Source organism: Mauremys reevesii, linkage group 7, assembly GCF_016161935.1.
Source record: "Mauremys reevesii isolate NIE-2019 linkage group 7, ASM1616193v1, whole genome shotgun sequence".
Lineage (NCBI taxonomy): Eukaryota > Metazoa > Chordata > Testudines > Geoemydidae > Mauremys > Mauremys reevesii.
Window position 1 is genome coordinate 95,708,200 of NC_052629.1, and position 20,488 is coordinate 95,728,687.

Consider the following 20,488-nt stretch of genomic DNA (forward strand, 5'->3'; position numbering starts at 1 on the left):
TCCCCCACACTCCCACCCACCCCTCATATCTTCACCCTCCATGGTGGGGGGGAACCAAACTTAGCACTGGAAAGAAGGGGGAGGGGCTGGAAGACATTAAAATGGGGGGAAGAGAAATTCCCCCTCACCCAGATTTTGCAGGACCATTAACTGTAGAGGCCCCCCCATTTAGGGGAGGAGAGAGAAAAAAGGGTTAAAAGCCAAAAACTCCTATTGCATCTCAGATAAATAAGAAACCCCTCTCCCCATAATTCTCCCCAGCCCCCACAAATCTCCCCCTCCCCCCAGAGGAGGGCATTTTAAAGAGACAGTAACCAGCAGCCTCATGAAATGAACCAGCATGGTACAAAAGCGAAGGATGTACCCCCCACTTTGGAGCCCCTCCCCAAGTCTTTAAAAATAAATATCCCCTAATGGAAGACTATTCTGATTTACTAAATTGTATAGCCCTGGAGGGAGTGTGTGTGGGGGTATCTCTCCTATACTGGGCGCTGGGGGAGGAGACCTCCCCATCCAGTGTAATCCTCCAACCCCCCCCCCCCCCCTGTACACAGGAAAGGTGCTACTGTCATTTTAAGACATCAGTCAGTATAACAGGTTGACGGTCAGGTATGGAGCAGCAGAGTCCAAAGAATATAGAGTGGGGAGGCTATGGGGGCCCCCAAAACTCCATCCATGTTGGCGCTGTGAATCAGTCTGGAAGAAAGTCTGTGATCATCCTGAGTTTTCAAAAAAAATCTGCTAGTTTTTTTTTTTTTTTTTTTTGGAGGGGGGGGGTTGGCCTGTGTTCCTCCCAAATCCCTGTAGGGCCCCCCCCCTTCTCCACAGCGGACTTCAGCAACGCAGCACCCAGAGCGGAGAGGCCAAGGGAGCAACAGGCCACAGGGACCCCCAAAATACACACACACACCCCAATAAATAGCAGGCAACAGCCCTCTCCACCGCACGCACACGCAGAGATTAGTCTTGGGGTAAAAACTAGCCCCTCTCCTCAGCCCTCTATCAACGGGCACCTGGTGGCACGTGGGGCACAAGTGGGCAGGATGGGCATTGGTGCCCTGGTATCTGGCCCCCAGGCCTGGCCTGTTGGAAGCCCGTCCGTCCGTCCAGTTATTGCACACACTCCCCTCCCCGCCCTGAGATGGGTGGCCTGGCCCAGCCCAGGCCTCCCTCACACCTCGGTCTCCACCCCAGTGAGCTTGAGCTTGGGGGTGAGGATGCGGGGTGTGACCCCTGCGTTGAGATCCGTCTCAAACTCCAGCAGCTGCCCCATGAAATTGAGGTTGGGTGAGATGATGGGGCGTTTGCCTTTGACGTACTTGTAGGCGTCGCTCATGGTCATCAGTGTGTGCTTCATCAGATAGGCGATGACGATGGTGGCTGAGCGTGAGACGCCCGCCTGGCAGTGGATCAGCACACCCTTCCCCCGCTGGTGTGCCTCTTCTGGGGGAAGGGGAGAGATGGGGGGGTCAGCGCCTCTTACCCATCCAGCCCTGTACACAGCCCTGCACCAAACCCCCTCCAGCCCCCATTACCCTCAGCACCACCAGCCCAGCTACCCTATCCTTTGCACCCTCAACCCCCTGCATATCCCAACCCTCTACCCAATCCCCTGCACCTCCACTATGCCCAGCACCCCCAACCCCCACATACCCCAACCCTCTACCCAATCCCCTGCACCCCCACTATGCCCAGCACCCCCAACCCCCACATACCCCAATCCTCTACCCAATCCCCTGCACCCCCACTATGCCCAGCACCCCCAACTCCCACATACCCCAATCCTCTACCCAATCCCCTGCAGCCCCACTCTGCCCAGCACCCCTAACCCCCCGCATACCCCAACCTTGCTACCCAATCCCCTGAACCCTCCACTATGCCCACCACCCCCAGCCACTGCACCCCAAACCTCTAGTCTATCCCCTGCACCACCACTATGCCCACCACCCCAACCCCCTGCCTACCCCCAACCCTCTACCCAATCCCCTGAACGCTCCACTATGCCCTGCACCCCAACCCTGCTACCCAATCCCCTGCACACCCCCACGATGCCCAGCACCCCAACCCCTGAATGCCCCCAACCTCTACCCAATCCCCTGCACACCCCCCCTATGCCCAGCACCCCCAAGCCCCTGCACCCCCACTATGCCCAGCACCCCCAACCCCCTGAATGCCCCCAACCCTCTACCCAATCCCCTGCATTCCCCCAGCCCTGCTGTGCCCCCTCACATGCTGACCCATCTCCTCAGGCTGGGGGGGGTGGGGGTGGGGAGCGGCACAGTGTTCAGGGTGGGTGCGGCCTCCTGTCCCCAACCCTCTCTACTCCTGGGGACACCACCCCAGCCCCCCTCCCCGCTCCCAAGCCGCCCCCCATACCGATGAACTCGAAGGCCTCCTCGAAGTACTGGCGCAGGTCCTGGCGGCTGTTGTCGGTGGCAGGCAGGCGCTTGTAGCGCAGGTGCCCACTCTGGGCGTGGTAGAGGGGAAGGTGGGTGGTGACGTTCAGCACGTGGCCCACGTTGAGGCTCAGCATCCGCTCCAGGTCCTGCGCGTCGCGCTCGTTGCCCAGGAACAGGAATGGCAGGATGGGGCTCAGCTCTGCGCTCTCCAGGTCGGGGGTGAGGGGTGGCCCCCCAGGGTCCCCGTCCACCCCCTCCAGGACCCCGACAGCTTCCTCCAGCGGCTCTGACGGCGGCACTGCCACACTCCCTGCAGGCAACGGCTCAACATCACAGGGGGCACATGGACCCACACTCAGTCCTGCGTCTGTCCTGAACCCCTTAAACTCAGACCCTGGCCTGTGAACCCCCACACTCAGACCACCCCCAACCTGAATCTCCCAAACTCAAACCCCTGGCTTCAGAATCCCCCACACTCAGCTGCCCCTGGCCTGAATCCCCCAAACTCAAACCTTTCTTTGGCCTCAACCCCTCAAATTCAGAGCTACCCCTGGCCTGTACCCCCTAAAGTCAGACCGCTGAGACCCCCCTGCCTGTGAACCCCCCCAATCTCAGAAGCCCCCCAGCTGATGCCTCAAATTTAGACTGGACCAAATTCAGAGCCCCCCAGCCTGTGAATCACCAAACTCAGAACCCCTCTGGCCTGACTCCCCACTCTGACCACCCACACACAGCCTTCCCCAGCTGAAACCATCCCTTGAGAACTCCTGAAACTCAGCCCCTCCTACTCTGCCCTGAACCCTAGACTAGAAACTCACCCCGGACCCTTCAGCTCAGACCCTCCCAGCCCAACAGCTCCCCGGTTTATGAATCCACCAAACTCAGGGGGGCCCCTTGGCCTGAGCCTCCAAACTCCGGCCCTGCCTTATAACTCAGCTCAAATTACAGCCCTGGAACCTTCAACCCAGCCGGATTGCAAACCTCCTCTACCCCAACCTTCAGTGCCTCTGTCCCCCCAGCCCTGAACCCTCACCCCAAGCACACCATGCACCCCAGTCCCTGACCTTTGACCCCAAAGACCCCGAACACTGACCTTCAAGCCCTGAACTACCCCCACCCAGACTAACCCCCAATCTCTGACCTTCTCCCCACAACCCTTCACTCCAAATTCTGAGCTGCACCGGGGGGTAGAGAAAATGTCACCATTTCCCTGTTCTGTTGACTGCCCTCCCCCAGGGCTGGCACCCCCCACGCCCACCCCGACTCTGCAGCCTGCAAGCGCTCCTGGGCTGGGGGTGCAGCCAGCGCCCTAAGGCCAGCTGGATAAAATGTGGTTGAGTCTCTCTGTGGGCCCAAGCTGGGGTGGAGGGAGGGGGGAAATTTGGGGGGAAGGGAGATGCTGGAGGGAGAGACATGTATGGGAGGGGGAGCCTGGGGGGAAGGGCCAATGGAACTAGGGGAGCTGCGGGGATGGTAGCAGCCCAGTGCCTGGCTCCCATCACAAACGGGGGTCACAGTTTTGTCCAATGGCTGTCAGTGTCCCAGCAGGGAGTGGGGTAGGGGGAGTGATGTCATGTCACCAGCTGGGCTGAGATCAATCCCATTCAACAGGCTCAGAGCAGGTGGGGGGGGGGGGAGCCTGGGCCAGCTGCACTGGCCCCCCCACCCCTTAACTCTACCATCTGTTCCCTATGGATCCTGCTGGGATGAGGTCAGAGGGTCCTGCGCTGGGGGATGAGGGGAGGCCATGGGAGGGGCAGTACAAGGCTAGGGGGCGGGAAGGGAAGGCAGGGCGCACTGTGCAGGAGCTGGAGGGTCTGGGACTGCAAGAGGTCTGGGAGTCAAGCCTGGGAGAGGGGAGGGTGCACTGGGAGGGGTGAGTCCTGGAGATGAGGGTACACTGCAAGGGGTCTTGGCTTGAGGGGGTGGGGGGAAATCTCTCCCCAGCCCTAGGAATCTCTGTGAGAAGCCCTGTCAGGTCTCAGCCAGGACAGGCGTGCTTGAGAAGGCAGGTTCGCTCTTCTCCCCTCTGTGCACCCACCCTCTGTCCATCCTCCCCCCTATCCAACCCCCTGCATGCCCACCACAGCCTGCCACCTCCCGCCCCCTTGGTACCACCGTCGCCACATGCCCACCTACCTCTCCTACCCTGCACCTCCTTATTGAGCGAGTCCAGCACCAGGTGGAGGTTCTGGGCGGGCAGGGTTTTGGGGGGCTCGGGAGGGGCCGGAGGGGTAGGGGTCTCGCCCACTGCAGCACAGCAGCCGTTCTGCTGCTCCTTGGGCCAGAGGCGCTGCAGGGAGTCGTGGGGGTCCTTGGAGGCCATGAAGTCCAGCACGGCCAGTTTGCCCTGCTGGAGGCGCCGCCTGCCGGCCGCATCCGAGACACTGAAGTGCATGGCGCCCTGCAGCTGGTTCTTGGTGTACTGCATCAGGTTGCGGCAATCCAGGATCAGCGGCGCCCCCTGCTGCTGGGTGCGGGAACGGCTCATCTTCTTGGCCAGCTCTTCAGGCCAGATGGTGCGCACGCTGTAGTCATCCTCGTCGTAGCTGGAGGGGGGCGAGCTCCTGGCTGGGGGGTCGTAGGCCACGATGGGGTCGCTGCTGCAGAAGCTGCAGGAGGAGCTGACCGACTTAACTGAGGGGTTGCATGCCAGGCAGGCCAGGGACTTGAGGGCTGACGGGGTGCAGGGCAAGCACCCCAGCTTCTTGACCGAGGGCGGGGAGCAGCTGAGGGAAGCCAGACTGGAGCGGCACGACAGGCACCCCAGGGAGCGCAGCCCCGGCTTGGGGCTGGTGTCGTCACAGCGCATCAAGCGCCAGCAGCCCCGGCAGCCGCCTTTCAAGGGGTGCATGGTGCCCGCTCTGGGGCTGGAGAAGCAGGAGGAAGCGGGTGACGGGGTGTCCCCCCTGGCCGGCCGCGAGTTTTCCTTAAAGCAGCGCTTCTTGAGCTTGGCTTGAGGCAGCAGCACCTTGAGCTCCGGCCCCTCGCAGGACCTGCTGCCGCCCTGCTGGAGGTCAAGCTGCAGGGAGAGGTTGCGCTCACGCGCCCGGCTCTGCACGGCCCCCACCGTCAACTTGATGTCGATGGTGTGGGAGTGAGGGGGTGGGAGGCAGGCCTGGGGCTCCTGATAGGGTGGGGCAGCCCCGATTCGGTCCTTAGGGGGTGGGTGGCTCGGGGGTCTCCGTGCCTGGGGTGACAGGAGCTGCTTGTCGGCAGGGAAGCTGTGATTGAGGCGCAAAGCCAAGGTCTTGGGGCGCTGGAGGACGGAGAGGCGGTCTTCCAGGGGTGAGGGAGGCATTGGGAAGGATGACCTGCAGAGAGAGGGGAGAGAGGGTCAGGGGGGTGTGGGATACTAAGGGGGCACAGAGGGGTAGTCCCCACACCAGTAATCCTCTCCACATGCCAGCCAAGCTGTGCCTCCCTGCACACACACCCCCTGCTAGGGACACCAGGGCTGAGACCCAGCAAACTCATTTCACACCCTCCCAAAAGCATTTTAACCCTTCACACTCTAGCTCTGATATTTCAGGTGAGGTCCAGTCATTGCAGCCAGGGTCAGGGGGTGGAGCACTAGAGTCCTGGCTCCCTATTGGCTTTGCAGTTAAATAGTCCCTCCCCCCCAGGGTGCCTGCATCCCAGTGCTGGGAGTGGGATCCCTATACAAACCATAGCAACTGGGGGGGTGGGCAAGAGCAGCTGGGTTGGGGGGTGCTCTGGGCAGGCCCTCCTGGTCCAAGCTCCTGGTTGCAGATTCCACCCCTCCCCAATTTTGGTGCCTTATCAGTTCCAAGCACCCCATGCTCCCCTGAGGCTGAGTCAGATTCAAAGAGGCCAATTCGTCTCCGTTCTCTGCGCCAGCAGAGATTAACCCCCCCGCCTCCCCTATGCCTTGGTGGGCTCCGGCTACCAGCAGCCCCACATCACCCACGTGGCCAGGGTACAGGGCTCCTAGGGGGAAGCGTATCCCACTGGGGCCATGAAGGAATCATGTGGGAAATTACATTCTGTGCCCCCCAACACCAGCACTCCATCCCCCATCCTCACACAGCCCCTCTCCCCATTTCCTGCTCCCATAGCGACTCTGACCTCCCCCTACTCCTCTCTTTGTCTCCCACTGAGGGTCCATGCCCCATCCCCCCTTCCATTCTGACCCCCTCTCCAGCCCCCCCACTCCTGTGATGGTCTCTGCTTTCCCCACAACCCCCTGCCTTGTGTCAGCATTCCCCTGTGATTCTGTCCCCCATCTGGCCAGCCCTGGAGCACTTGCTCCCCATGCTCCCCCAGGACAGCAGCTGTGCTCTAAAGCGGGGTGACAGGGCCGGCTACTCCCATCAGCGCCTCTGGCAGCAGGGGGAACGTGAGGAAGAGAACTGCAGAACGGGGGGGAGGGGTTCCCCCCCACTAGAGAGGGGTGTCTGTGCCCTTCTAGCCTGGGATCTTTCCCCAACAGACCAGGGGCTATCGAGGGCTGTAGGGCCTGGGATGAGCTACTCTTAAGAACACCCACGTGCATCCACGTAAGGGGAAAGCCATGCACAGTCGCAGCTCCACATAGGCCTATGGGCTTACACACTCCTGCACACTCAGCCACACACATACACAGATGCACGCTCACACGCTCTCCAGCACACGCACTCAGACACACACTCATCTCCATGCACGCACACGCCTATGTGAAGTCAAACTCACATACACCCCTGGCACTCATGCACACTCACATTTGTACTCATGGACATGTGTGCTCACATTAGTGCCTGCTCACACCAGGGCACACACTCATACTGGTGCACACCCACCTCAGTGCATGCATAGGCACTTACATCAGAGCACACAAACTGGTGCACGTTCATCCCAGTGCACGCCCATGCACACACCAGTGCACACTCCTACTGGTGCGCGCTCACCCCAATGCATGCCCACATGCTCTGCTCTTTAGCTGGCTAGTCCAGGTCCCTGGGGCAACATGTTTAGTCCCTCCCTGAAAAGCAAAATCACGGAACCTCTAAAAATACCCAGCTGAGCTCAGGGGCTGGCAGCGCCCAACAGGGGCTCGTGCTTCCTCAGGTTACCACCCAGGGGTGAGCTCACCAGCTGGCCCCAGAAATGCTGTGCTGGGCAGAGTGAGGTAGGAGGGCAGGGGAACTGTTCAGACAGCTGTCCCCATCTCTGTCAGCAGGGGGCAGCCCTAGTGCCATGAACCAAAGCACCCCCAGCTCTTGGGAACAGAGGACTGTATCCTTGGCCACCCCATCTCCCAGTATGTGATACCCATTGCCAGCCAATCAGCAGTAAAGATTCCCTGTGGATTCTGCCTGGTTTGGGAGAGGGCTGTTCTTCCACCTGCAGAAATTCTGATTGGCTAGGGACCAGACTGATTTTCTAGCTGGGGGTGGAGGAAGGGACAGGGGCAATGCTGCTTAGCTGCTCCTGCCCCTCTGCCCCCCACCCCACCTTCCTGCTACAGTCTCCTCCTGTCCCTAGACCCCGCTCCAGCTCCTGTCCCCATGCCACTCCTCCTACTCGCTTACCCTCCCCTCCCTTCTCCCTGCACACCCCCCCCCCCACAGTAGAGCTACAGCCCCCATCCCATAGGGTGGGTGTACCCTCTCCCACATTTTGCCCCATTCTAAACTGAGAAATAATCCCAGTGCTGGGAGCACGTGGCTCTTTGGTGGGCAGCTGCCTGCCTCTGATGGAGAGGTTGGGGGTAATTAACAGGAGCATGAGGTGGTTGGGTGTCTGTGTGTGTCAGGACAGGCATGTGTGTGTATATGCATGCTGAGCTGGTTGCATGGGCACATCATGGGGGGGAGGGAGTGTGCACTGTGGGATATGTTCCTATGCAAGCTTTTGTATGTTGTGTGTGCACTTTTTCTGCGTGCTGTGGTGCAAGCATGCACCAATGTGAGGGTGCATCTGTGTGCAAGCTTTGGCATGCTGAGTTGTGCAAGTCTGTGTTTGTGCACTTGTGCATATGATGTGGTGAATGTGTATTCTGGTGGGCACGTGCACTTTGCAAGCTTTGGCATGTTGTGGAGGGTGTGTTGTGGTAAGCATGTGTTGTGGTTGGTGAGGGTATGTGTGCAAGCTTTGCAGATTATGGTGGGTGTCTATTTTTGTATACCTGAGCATAGGGGTGTGTGTGTGTGTGTGTGTGTGTGTGTGTGTGTGTGTGTGTGTGTGTGTGTGTCACAGCATAGGTGAGTGCAATCATGCATGTTCCTCCAGCAGTCATTGTCATGCTCATGCACACACATGTGGAGGTGGGGGTGTAAAGCCCAGGAGCTCATTGGCCATCCCCAGGAGTGCCACCAGTAACTTCCCCCCTGAGCCCCTTAATATGGTATCACAACCCAAAAATAACCCCTTGTGTCACTGCAGCGCTGAGCACAGAGCGGGCACAAGGTCCCACGGGCCTCCCAGCTCCCTGTAAGGTAAGGTCACAGCTGGCCAGACTGACAATACCCCCACTCTCACCATGGCGCTGAGCCATGAACCCAGTTACCTCCTGCAGCTGCAGGATCCCACTCAGCCCCCTCCAAGGCCTGACATCACACTTGTCCTGCACCCCCAGCCTGGCATTGCCACCCATCCCCCCAGCCTGGCATTGCTCCCCAGCTCCCCAGCCTGATATGGCCCCCCCCAGCCTGCCATCACCCCACATTCATTCCCTTCCCCCACAGACATTGCACCCACCCGCTCCTGCAATCTTGCTTTGCCCCTGGTCCCCTCCAGCCTGGCATTGCCCCCATCTCTCCAACATGGTATCACCCCCTCCAGCCTGGCATTGCCCCCATCTCTCCAACATGGTATCACCCCCTCCAGTCTGACATCACCTCCTGTCCTGGCATCACGGTTCTCTATCCTCTCCCCGCGCCTGGCATTCCCTGCCCGGAGTGGGAGCCCGTCTGTCACCCATGATCACAGCTCCAGCCTTCCCCTCCCACGCGCCCCAAAGCTCTGCCGTAACAAGCCGTGCTGCCAGCCACCACAAGCTCTGCTGGGTGTCCCCGCACCCCTCCTTCCCGTGTCCCCCCCGTTCAGACAGCAGGATACCCCCACCCCCACCCTGCCATTCTGGCTGCCAGTCACCACCTTTGACAGCTTAACCCTTCCCTGGTTCCAACCGGTCCCCTGCCCCAGCTTCCTTCATTAGCGCCCGGCGCCCCCGCTCCAGATGTGCGCCCCCCCACCAGCTGTTTTACAATACACCCCCAAGCTGCTACCATGCTAGGAACCCCTATGCTGGGGGGTCACCACTTTCGGAGATGTCTCCTCTCTCTCTCTCTCCCTCCACACACACACAAACACACACACGCCTCTACCCCTACCTCCAGATCTTTGCACCCTTGCCCACAAAGCGCTGCGCCCTTCCCCCACATGTTCGCACTCCAGACCCCTTGAGCCAGCCAGGTGTTTGCCCCCCTTTGCCCAGAACGTTCCCCTTCCCAAAACAAATCCCCCGGGGAGAAGCACCCCCCGTGCCAAGCCCCTAGCACCACTGAGTGCCAATCAGAGCCCCCCATGTCCCCAGGGGTGAGGGGGTACAGGATACTCAGCCACCCTCTTACCTGCATCAGATCCCTACGCTGTGGCTCATGCCCATGTGAGTAGAGGTTAGGGGGGTCCTTGGAAGCCAGCCCCTGCGTCCCCCCAATGCCCAGGCAGGTTCCACCCCCTGGGTTGTCTATTTACTCCCCCCACCCCCACCACTATCTGGTGGGGAAGCTTTGCTTTGATGGGAGGGGGGAGGAGGGAGAGGAGCAGGAGGAGGGGCTATGGGGGTGACATCATCTGTAGCCAATGAGAGCGAGCCCGGATCTCCGGGATGGTGAGGCACAGGGGCACGTGACCCAAGCTGGTTTCATTGTGAAAGGAAGGCAGGAGTCCCCCTTGGCCCTGTCTGTGTGTTTGTCTGTCCACGGGGGAGGGTGCTGGAGAAACACAGGGACCGATCTACCTAACCCCATTGAGATCCAGATCCATCCACCCCCATGGAGAGCGACCGCTCTACCTAGGGTGACCAGACAGCACATGTGAAAAATCGGGACGGGGATAGGGGTAATAGGTGCCTATATAAGAAAAAGCCCCCAAAATTGGGACCGTCCCTATAAAATTGGGACAGCTGGTCACCCTAGCTCTACCTAACCCTGTAGAGACCCAGATCCATTCACCCCCACGGAGAGTGTCCAATCTACCTAACCCCATAGAGACTCAGATCTATCCACCCCCAATAGAGAGTGACCTATCTACTTAACCCCATAGAGACCCAGATCTATCCACCCCCATGGAGACCGATCTACCAAACCCCCATAGAGATCCAGATCCATCCATGCCCATAGAGAGCGTCCAATCTACCGAACCCCAAGACCCAGATCCGTCCACCCCACAGAGCAACTGATTTACCAAATCCCACAGAGACCTAGATCCATCCGTTCATCCATCCACCCCCATAGACAGCAACCAATCTACCTAACCCCCTAGATCCATCTATCCATCCAAGTCGATCTATTTATCTATTCATCCCCATGCACATCCATCTAACCAGATCTCCAGGCATCCATCCCATACACATCTATTTATCTACTTATCAATGCCCATACACATCCTATTATCCAGCTAACCATCCATTCCTGCAGACATCCAGCTATCCATCCATCCCATACACATCCAACTATCCATTCCCATACACATCTATCAAGGTACCTATCTGTCCACCCCCCTCGCCACCACCCTTTTCCTTACTGCAGCACTTCCCATTGCAACACATTTTATTTCAATCTTATAACTATCACTCTTCCTCCCTCCCTCTGATTTACAGATGGGGAAACTGAGGCAATGTGGGAGGGAAGGGCCTTGTGCTCAGTGTTATGCTGGGTGTCTGCAGCAGGGCTGGGAGGAGAACTCAGGAGTTCTGTGCTCTAAAGGCTGCATTACAAAGTGTGGCGGGGGGGCGGGGGGGGCTTACATGAATTTTGCAAAGTGCTTTAAGATCCTGGGAGGGAGTCACTAAATTAGCATAATGTCTGTTTGTGTCTCTGTCCCTCCACTGCTAGGAACCCTCTTTCTGTCCATCCCTTCTACGCATTAGTGCAGCAGGAGGCGCTGTTTATATCTGGGGTTCCCAAGAACGGTAGGAACAGGGCCGGCTCTAAGTTTTTTGCCGCCCCAAGCAAAGCAATTTTCCTGCGCCCCCCCCCCCCAGCCCTGGCCCAACTCTGCCCCTTCCCCACCCCATTCCAACCCCTTCCCCAAATCCCCAGCCCCGCCTCCTCCCCCGGGAGCACCACATTTCCCCTCCTACCCCTGGGAGGGAGGGGGAGAAGCGGAGCGGCGACACGCTCGGGGGAGGAGGCGGCTCCTCGGCCCCCCCCGGGTTACTTCCTGTGGCCCTCCCCGCGCCCCCCACCACCACAGCTCACCTCCGCTCTGCCTGCTCCCCTGCATGCGCCGCCGCCACTCCGCTTCTCCCCCATCCCTCCCAGGCTTGCCGCAAAACAGCTGATTCGCGCGGCAAGCCTGAGAGGGAGGGGGAGAAAAGGAGCGGCGGCACGTGCAGGGGAGCAGGCAGAGCAGAGGTGAGCTGGGGAGGAGAGCGGTTCCTCTGCCCCCCCGGGGTTACTTCCTGCAGCCCTCCCCACGTCCCCCACTGCCGCAGCTCACCTCTGCTCAGGGCCGGCTCCCCAAGGGGGAAAAAAAAAAAAGGGAGCCGGAGTGCCGCCCCTTGGAAAGTGCCGCCCCAAGCACATGCTTGGAGCGCTGGTGCCTAGAGCCGGCCCTGGGTAGGAATCAAGTGAGCAAGAAATTAAACAGAACAGGGTCATATCCCCCCACACCCAGCCCAGCTTTTGACCTGTCTCCTGTATTGAACCCTTTGCAGCCGGTGGTTCAAAACAAATCTCCCTCACCACCCTGCCGTGCTGAGTGGGAGGATGGGGTGCAGTGGGCCTAGTGTGCAAGCCCCGGTGTGTCTCCAGTGCTCACATGTCTGGTGCCTTCTGCCAGAAGAGCTCTCTGTGCTTTGCCCACATCTGAACCTGGTGTGTGAGAGCATGTTCCTGTGTGTGTGGACAGGCAGAGGTGTGGGAGGGAGGTGAATCCAGGCACAGGAATGTGGGGAATCTGAGTGTTTGGACAAGTGAAGGTATTTAATGTACATGTGGTGAGAACTGTCAAGAGTGTGTGTGTGTGCATGTGGTGTCATGTGTCAACAGACATGTAGACGCCTGGGAATTCACGTGTCTGCATGCATGCACACGTGTGCATGGGGCAAGCATGGGGTCATGCATGCATGCACAGGATATGCATGTGTGCATATTTGTCTATATGTGTTAAGCATGTAAGAGTGCAGATGTGTGACAGATGTGTTAATGAATTAACACATGATAATACATCATGCTCATTTTCCACATCCACTGAATCCCAAATCCATGCAAGCCAGACCCACTGTACACGACCAACAGATCCCAAGCCCTGCAATCCACGCTGCCTCTCACGCCAACACCATACCATGCTCCCCCGCCCCCGAGCGTGCTCTGGAGGGTTGGTACAGGCAGCTTTGTCTTTGCATCTCAGTGCCTTTGTTTTGAATGCTGTGGGTTCCCTCCCACCAGCATCTCGGGAGGGGACTTTGACACAGGTGTGGCCGGTGACCGCATAGCATGTTACTCACTGGGTGACATGCACAGCTGAGCAGGGACATGCCCAGCCTGGAACTGGCTCAACGAGAAACTTCTTGAGCTGGAGCCAACAGCTCCAGGTCCCTGCCCATTCGTTGGTGAGGTCATGGGGTGGGGGCGACTCAGGCACCACAACATCAGAGGCCAGATCTCCAGCTGGTGTAAATTAGCCACAGCTCCATTGGAGTTAATGGGAACTAGAGCCCGAGGTGGTGTTCCTTTATTGCCTACTGATTTATACGTACATACGTATGTACACGTGTGTGTGTGTGGTAGACAGAACTCCATTCTGGACCCATCCCACAAATCCCTAGGGTGGACCTCCTGCCTGCCACTCCGATCTCTCTGGGGCAGCACCCAGCACGGAGCCAGAACTGCTCCCGTACTGAACCCAACAGCCTGGCCCACCTGGACTAGCCCCACTGGTAGAGCTGACATGCGGCAGCATTGAGGGGCTCCAACTCTTTGAATCCCTCATTCAGAAGCAGTCACGCTGCAGGACTGCTTGCCTTGCATCCTCCTTCCCCCTGCTGCTGGCGCTGGCGTGGGAGCCGGTGCACCCTCCCACGGGGCCTTTCCAAAGCTATGAGTCACCAGGGTTGAGCACAGTCCTGTCATGCCCAAGAGCTAAATGGGCTTTCCTAGCTCTGGCTCCTCAGGGATTTCAAGGAGGAAAGCATCGAACCAGGCACTATATATGCTGGCAGCACGGCTTGTTACGGCAGAGCTTTGGGGCACGTGGGATGCCTTTCTGGGTTCAAAGAGCCAGGACCAGATCCCGTGGTTAGGCGCAAATCTAGAAGCACTGCAAGGACTCCAGAATCATGTCCTTGGGTGGAGGGAGAGCAGAATGGGGCCTATTGCTTGGATGGGGAGGGGAAAGGAGTGGGATCCCTGCCACTGCTCTAACCCCCTGGAAGCCTATTCCAGAGCTATCCCTAGCATTAGAATGATTTCCCTAATGTGTGTGTATATTTGTGTAGGATATGTGTGCATTTAAGCAGGTGGGTGTGTGGGCATGAGTTGTGTGCATGTGTGCCAGGCAGGTGTGCATGCAAACGTGAGTGTGTATGTACAATCAGACACGCAGTCTCACCCTGGGCCAGGCTGATCCTCCAACCCTATAGCCCAGTGCTGGGTTTGTGTGGTTGAGTGTCTGGGCTGCCCCAGCAGAGAGAGAGAGAGAGAGAGAGAGAGAGAGACAGAGAGAGTGTGCACACACATGGTGGGGGTGCTCCCTAGAGATGCAGGGCCAGACCCACTGTGCACTACCCAGCTGGGCTCATCCACAGAGATCCCACTCCTGGGGTCCCAGGAATGATGTCATCAGCAGCCAATCAGAATTGGTTGCTCCGTGCTGAGTTGTAAATCTCTTTCATAATTTTGCAGTGGGCTGAGGGGAGGGGGATTCTCTTGGGGCTGTTCCATTGTCACAGCAAAACAGGAAAGGCGGGGGCAGAATGGAACTAACCATTATAACAGTCTGGCGTCTCTATCTCTCTTTCTATCAGATTGTCTCTCCTGCCATTGGGGAGTCAGGACTCCTGGGTTCTAACTCCAGCTCTGGAAGGGGAGTGGGGTCTAGTGGGTTAGAGTGGGGGGATGGGAGTCAGCACTCCGGGATTTCTATTCCCAGCACAGAGTGGGGTCTAAGCGGGTTATGGTGGGGGAGAAGGGGTTTAGAGTCAAGACTCCTGGGTTCTGAGGCTGGAGCAGAGTAACGTGCAGACACAGTTCCCCCTCTCCTAACCATGAGACCCCAATTCCCTCCCAAAGCTGAAAACAGAACCCAGGAGCCCTGACTCTCAGCCCCCTTGTCTCCCCACATATTTTCTCACATGCACTGTGTAACTTGCTTGTAAGCTCTTCTTTGTTACTGGGCCCAGCAGTGGCTGTATACGCTTATTTTTAATGACACAACAGTTATTTAACTCACACTATGAACAGCTTGTGTTACCAGTGACTTGGGGGTGGGGGTTGGGATCTGGGGTCTTTTCCTTCTAGGGGGTACTGGATCTGATCCAGCCAAAGGATGGGTGAATTGGCTGGCTCAGGGGGCAGGGAATGGGATACAGGGGATCAGCTTAGATGGGCAGGGGGCAGGGGGGAAGCATCTTCTGGGAGCTGCTGCAGGGGTTGTGCTATTTTAGGGAATTCTGGGGAGGAGGATAGGGGGAGGGGTCAGCCCTGCAGGTATCTGTTGGATCCTCCGCCCCCCATGTTGCCCCAAGCATGGAGGGAGATTGCTGAGACAAGCAACTTGCCCCACCCACGCGCTACCCGGTCGATCTCTGACGCCACAGATCTCCCTGCAGCCAGAACAGACCCAGCAGACAAATCTATACTGTCCCCTGCGCTAGGCTGAGAGCATGAGCATCGTCCCCTGCCGCATGTGACAGCGCTGCCTTCCCCCATCACAGCACTGCCTCCCCCATGGCACAACTGCCCCCTCGCCCACAGCACCCTACCCATGATAGTGCTGCCTCCCCTTCCATGATAGCATCGGGCACTGCTGTCTCCCAACCTCTGGTGTGCTGCTCTCCCTTCCGGTCAGCCCTCCGCTGGTTCTAATGCACTCCTGCCCTGGGAGCAGATACAGCTAGATTGGTGACCCATCTACTCCCGATCAGATTTATGGGCCCATCCAGCCTGGCATCCTTCACTTCCCCTGACACCCCAGATCAGACCAATGGGCCCATCCAACTGGTATCCCTCCCTCCCCTCCACCCTGGAACAGACCACTGGGCCCACCTAGGGTCCTCCAACTCCCATAATGCACCTGTTTGACAGGCCAGTGCTGCAGGTGTGCTGGTGGGAGTTTCCTTCCCGACCCTTAGGGGAAATGATCCAGCTGGCACCAAGCACACATGGGGAATCTGAGGGTGGGTGCCTGCAGGGGGGGCAGGGAGCTGGCATGTCAGGTGCCAAGGTGCACACCAGCTCACAGTGGGTGCTAACAGCCCTTCCTTACCTTGCATCTTTGATTCTCAAGCACATGGACAGGGCATGTGCACACAGGGTGAGGCAGGAGGGTGATCAGACCGTAGCTGGCGTCCGCAGAGGTTGCAATGCAAGGAAGAGGTGCGTGCAGCTGGACAGCTCCCCCCACGCCAGCCTTGAGTCAGGTGCTGCCATGCAGCTGGGACACAGTGATACTGCCACCCTGCCCTCTAATGGGTATCGACAGACACCGTGTGGGTGGTGATCAGCTGACCTGATCAGCACCACTCCCTGTGAAGGCCCATTAGCCTGGGATGTGCCAGCTGCAGGATTTAAAGCAGGCAGCACAGGAGGGGATGGGATTCAGAGTAACAACACAAGGGGAGGCACTTAGATGCAGCCATCTCTGGGGCAGAGCTCAGGGCTTTTGATACAGGGACACCTCGCCTGGTGCTGAGAAGCAGCTGCCTCTGGGGTGGGTTATGGGGACTGTTTAACACCTAAGGGTACACAGTGAGGAAGAATCAAGGAGGTGGGTGGCAATAGAAAGATCCAAGCTGGAGTTAGGCCAGGACACAGGGCTTAACCCCTGCCATCCCATAACCCTATTAATTTGACTAGGGCATACCCACCTGGCTTCAGAGACCACCTGCCCAAAGCTCCCCCTGAGCACGGCACGGTTAATCAGTTACATATGTAATTATCCAGAATGCTTTGCAGGAGAAGATTCTAGTGTGGTGTTCCTGACCCGAATCCTGCTCCCCTTGCTGTGCTATGCATCTCAGCCATGGCATAGGTATGGATCTAATGGAGAAAGACTATACTTGCATAGTGTATGACTTATCACCTCCAGGCCTGCTGTCATGCATGTGAAGAACACCATGTGTATTACTGTCTCCATGCATGTTGCCATGGCTACTAGCAATCTTGGATATATAAGTATCCCCCATGCACATGGTCATGCATGCTAGCATTCCATATATGTGGTCATTCATGTTAGCACACATGCACATTAGCATTGGGTCATGATGTTATCAGCTCCATGCATGTTTGTCTCCCATACATGTTATATTTAATGTATGTTGTCATGCATATTAACATCCTTCAGGTATGTTAGTTCCCATGCATATTGTCACATATGTTAGCACCCTCTCTCCATTATAGCATATTCATGTATGCTGTCACATGTATTAGCACCCGCCATTCATGTTAGCATAATTCATATATGTTGTCATGCATGTTAGCATCCTCTATGTGTGTTAATTACCATGCATGTTGTCATATATGTTGGCAAACCCATGTATGTGCTCATGTTTGTTACACATCCCCAGTGTATGTCAACAGCCTCCATGAATATTAGATCACAGGCATGTTGTCGTGTATCTCAGCATGTGCCCCCATCCTATACATGGTCCCACCCATCAACACCCCCCTCTGGTGCATGGAGCCTAGCTCCATCCTTCCGTGGTTCCCAAGATCATGTGGTGCTCCACAGTTACATGGTCTGGGTTGGTGTTGAAGGCGCAATTGTACTGGGGGAGCGATAGCTTAGTGGTTTGAGCGTTGGCCTGATAAACCCAGGGTTGCAAGTTCAATCCTTGAGGGGGCCATTTAGGGATCTGGGGCAAAAATCTGTCTGGGGATTGGTCCTGATTTGAGCAGGGGGTTGGACTAGATGACCTCCTGAGGTCCCTTCCAACCCTGATATTCTATGACTACAGGGGAAGGGGAGAAAATGCCCCTGGGAGGGGAGTTCACTGCAAGTCCTTGCTGTAGGGTTTGGGGTGAGGGGTCAGAATTCCCTGCACCAAGTGTGTGTGCGTGATTCCATGGGGAAGGGGCTGCAGGGGGGATGCACTGGGAGAAGGATGTACTGTACTGCAGGTCCCTGCTCTAGAGGTCAGGAGGTGGGGGGCTGGAGTTTCCCTATGTTGGGGGGGACAAGGAATTGCACTGGGAAAGAGGAACACCACTGGTCCCTAATTAAGGGGGGATGGGGAAGTCTGCAAATCAATGGAGGTGGATCAGGGCACCCTGCCTTGAAAGGTCTGGGATTGAGGGGACAGACAAAAAGCAGGTGGGTGGAGAGAGGGGGTGTTCTCAGAGGGGGGGAATTGCCTCTTACTCAAGCCAAGAAGGTGGTGGTGGGGCACCAGGTGCTTGGGCATCCTTGGGCACCAGGTGCCTGGATCTCACATGCTCCTGGTGATGCCCTTGTGCATTGCATGCCCTTGTGCAACACACAGCTCCAGCATCCTCACATATTGCACAGATGCAATTCAGTGTATCAGTGCATCCAATCATCTCTCCTGTAGCTTGTGCCCAGTGAGCATGTGGACAGGGGGGCTGGGACTTGGGGTGGAAACACAGAGAGAAGAGTGAGACTGAAAACCATAATTCCCCAACCTGGCTATGCCAGCCCACCTCCCACCCCAGCCCTGCCGATGCCCTTAAATCCCAGCCCATCTCAGTCGTGGCTTCTTTAGGGGAAGTTGTGGGGTGCATATCCATAGTTCTGTCTGTGTTTCCTGGAGGGGTTAGATTTTTGGGCAGTCTTATTCTGTTTGTGGTGGGTGGCCTGGGGCTTCTCTTTGTCCTACCCCAGGGCCAATGGAGTTATTTGCAGCAGGGGTAGGGCCCTCTCGTGGTCAGTAACTCAAGGCCTGTTTCTACCCCTCCCCGACTCTTTAATCTTGTTTTGACTCCTGTTATCTGGGGCGATGTCCCCTGTCATCTGAGGGGATGCCCCCTGCTGGCTAGGAATTGGCACTGCATTCCCTCTGCTGGGGGTGTGTTTCCATGCCAAGGGGAGAGGATTCCCATTTACAGGTGACTCTGGCATCCTGCCGGTTCTGGGACCCAGTGGGCAGGGGGATTATGGGAGTTTGGCCCCTTTTTATCTTGCTACACTCCCAGGCTACTGTGAATCCTTTACAACTCAATGGGGCATGGAAGCAGCCCTAGGAGGTGCCCCCACCCATAATTCAACAGGGTTTGGGAACATAATACATTATGCCTCTGCTCATAATACATTAGGGCCTGGGAGATGTTCTGTGGGGTGCCCCATCCATAATACAATTGGTCTGGGAGCAGTTATGCGGGTTATCCCTGTCCATAATGCACTGGGTCTTATGAACAGCCCTGGGGTGCCTCTACCCATAATGCAATAGGGCCCATGTGTGGCCTGAGGGTGCCTCTAGCTATAATGAAATGGGGCCCAGGAGCAGCCCTGGGGGTATCCCTATGAATCATAATGCAACAGGGCCTGGAGGCAGCCCTGGGAGTCTACCGATGATACAGTTGGGCCTGGGGGAGCCCCTACCTACAGTGCAGCAGAGTGAGTAGCAGCCCCCCGGTAATGCTCCCGAGGTTCCAGGGGGTTGCGTGAGAAAGTCCTGCTGGGGGGGCAGAAGAAACACAGACCCCTGTAACCTCTGTGTCTCAGTGTGACCTATGGTACCTTCTGTCTTGGTGCTCAGGACTCCTCTCTGCAGCTGGGAGAGCTGAGTCCCAGCTCCCAGCCCCGCACCCCCCGCAACCCAGGCACTCAGTCCAGCAGCCAGGGTTGCTGGGTGATGGGGACAAGACAGTGAAGGGTTAACGGCAGAGTAGCTCCCTGCCTTCCTCACCTGATCATGTATCTGGACCCCCCAGCACCTCCCTCCTGCCCTCCATGGGGCTTTATAGGTAGAAACTCCTACTCTAAGGCAGAGCTGGTGGAGGGGGGGGGGATCCTGACCCACAGCAGGGCTGCCCAGAGGATTCCGGGGGCCTGGGGTCTTTGGCAGCGGGGGGCCTCCATTTGGCGGTAATTCGGCGGCAGGGGGTCCTTCCACTCTGGGACCCGCCGCCGAAGTGCCCCAAAGACCCGCGGCGGGAGCCCCCTGCCACCGAATTACCGCCGAAGACCCGGCACTTCGGCGGCAGGTCCCGCTTCGGCGGTAATTTGATGGCGGGGGGTCCTTCCGCCCCAGAGTGGAAGGACCCCCTGCTGCCGAAGACCCAGAGCGGAAGAAGCTCCGGGGGACCGGGCCCCGTGAGAGTTTTCTGGGGCCCCCAGAGCAAGTGAAGGACCCCGCTCCAGGGTCCCCAAAAACTCATGTGGGGGCCCCTGCGGGGCCTGGGGAAATTACCCCACTTGCCCCCCCTCTGGGCGGCCCTGACCCACAGCCTACAGGCTCCCTTACACTCCCCTCTCCTCCCCCCAGTCTGCGGGCTGCCTTCTGCTGCGCTCCACTCTCCTCCCACCCTCCGAGCTCCCTTCTGCTCCCCTCTCCTCCCCACAGCCTGTGGGCTGCCTTCTCCTGCCCTCCACTCTCCCCCCAGCCTGCGGGCTCCCTTCCACTGCTCCCCGCAGCTGCGGGCTGCCTTTTGCTGCCCCCAAGGCTATGTGCTGCCTTCTGCTGCCCCCTAATTGGCCCCTAGCCCATTAAATGCCTTGTGCTCCCCTCTAGGTGCTCCCCCCTC

General features: G+C 57.9%; 1 protein-coding gene across 5 annotated transcripts; it reads right to left on the reverse strand.

Moving 5' to 3' along the window:
• Positions 1 to 745: 745 nt before the first annotated feature.
• Positions 746 to 16,171, reverse strand: LOC120368781 (dual specificity protein phosphatase 10-like). Of its 5 annotated transcripts, none has more exons than XM_039481316.1 (4): positions 16,053 to 16,171; positions 4,539 to 5,713; positions 2,377 to 2,709; positions 746 to 1,443 (listed from the first exon to the last, which is right to left on the reverse strand). In XM_039481316.1, exons 1-4 carry the CDS (start codon positions 16,076 to 16,078, stop codon positions 1,172 to 1,174), a joined length of 1,806 nt encoding a protein of 601 aa, XP_039337250.1. In that variant the 5' UTR covers positions 16,079 to 16,171; the 3' UTR covers positions 746 to 1,171. The 5 variants fall into 5 exon arrangements, with proteins under 5 accessions (XP_039337250.1, XP_039337251.1, XP_039337253.1 ...); XM_039481317.1 differs by lacking the exon at positions 16,053 to 16,171 and adding an exon at positions 9,974 to 10,106; XM_039481319.1 differs by lacking the exon at positions 16,053 to 16,171 and adding an exon at positions 7,307 to 7,363.
• Between the last annotated feature and the right edge of the window lie 4,317 nt (positions 16,172 to 20,488).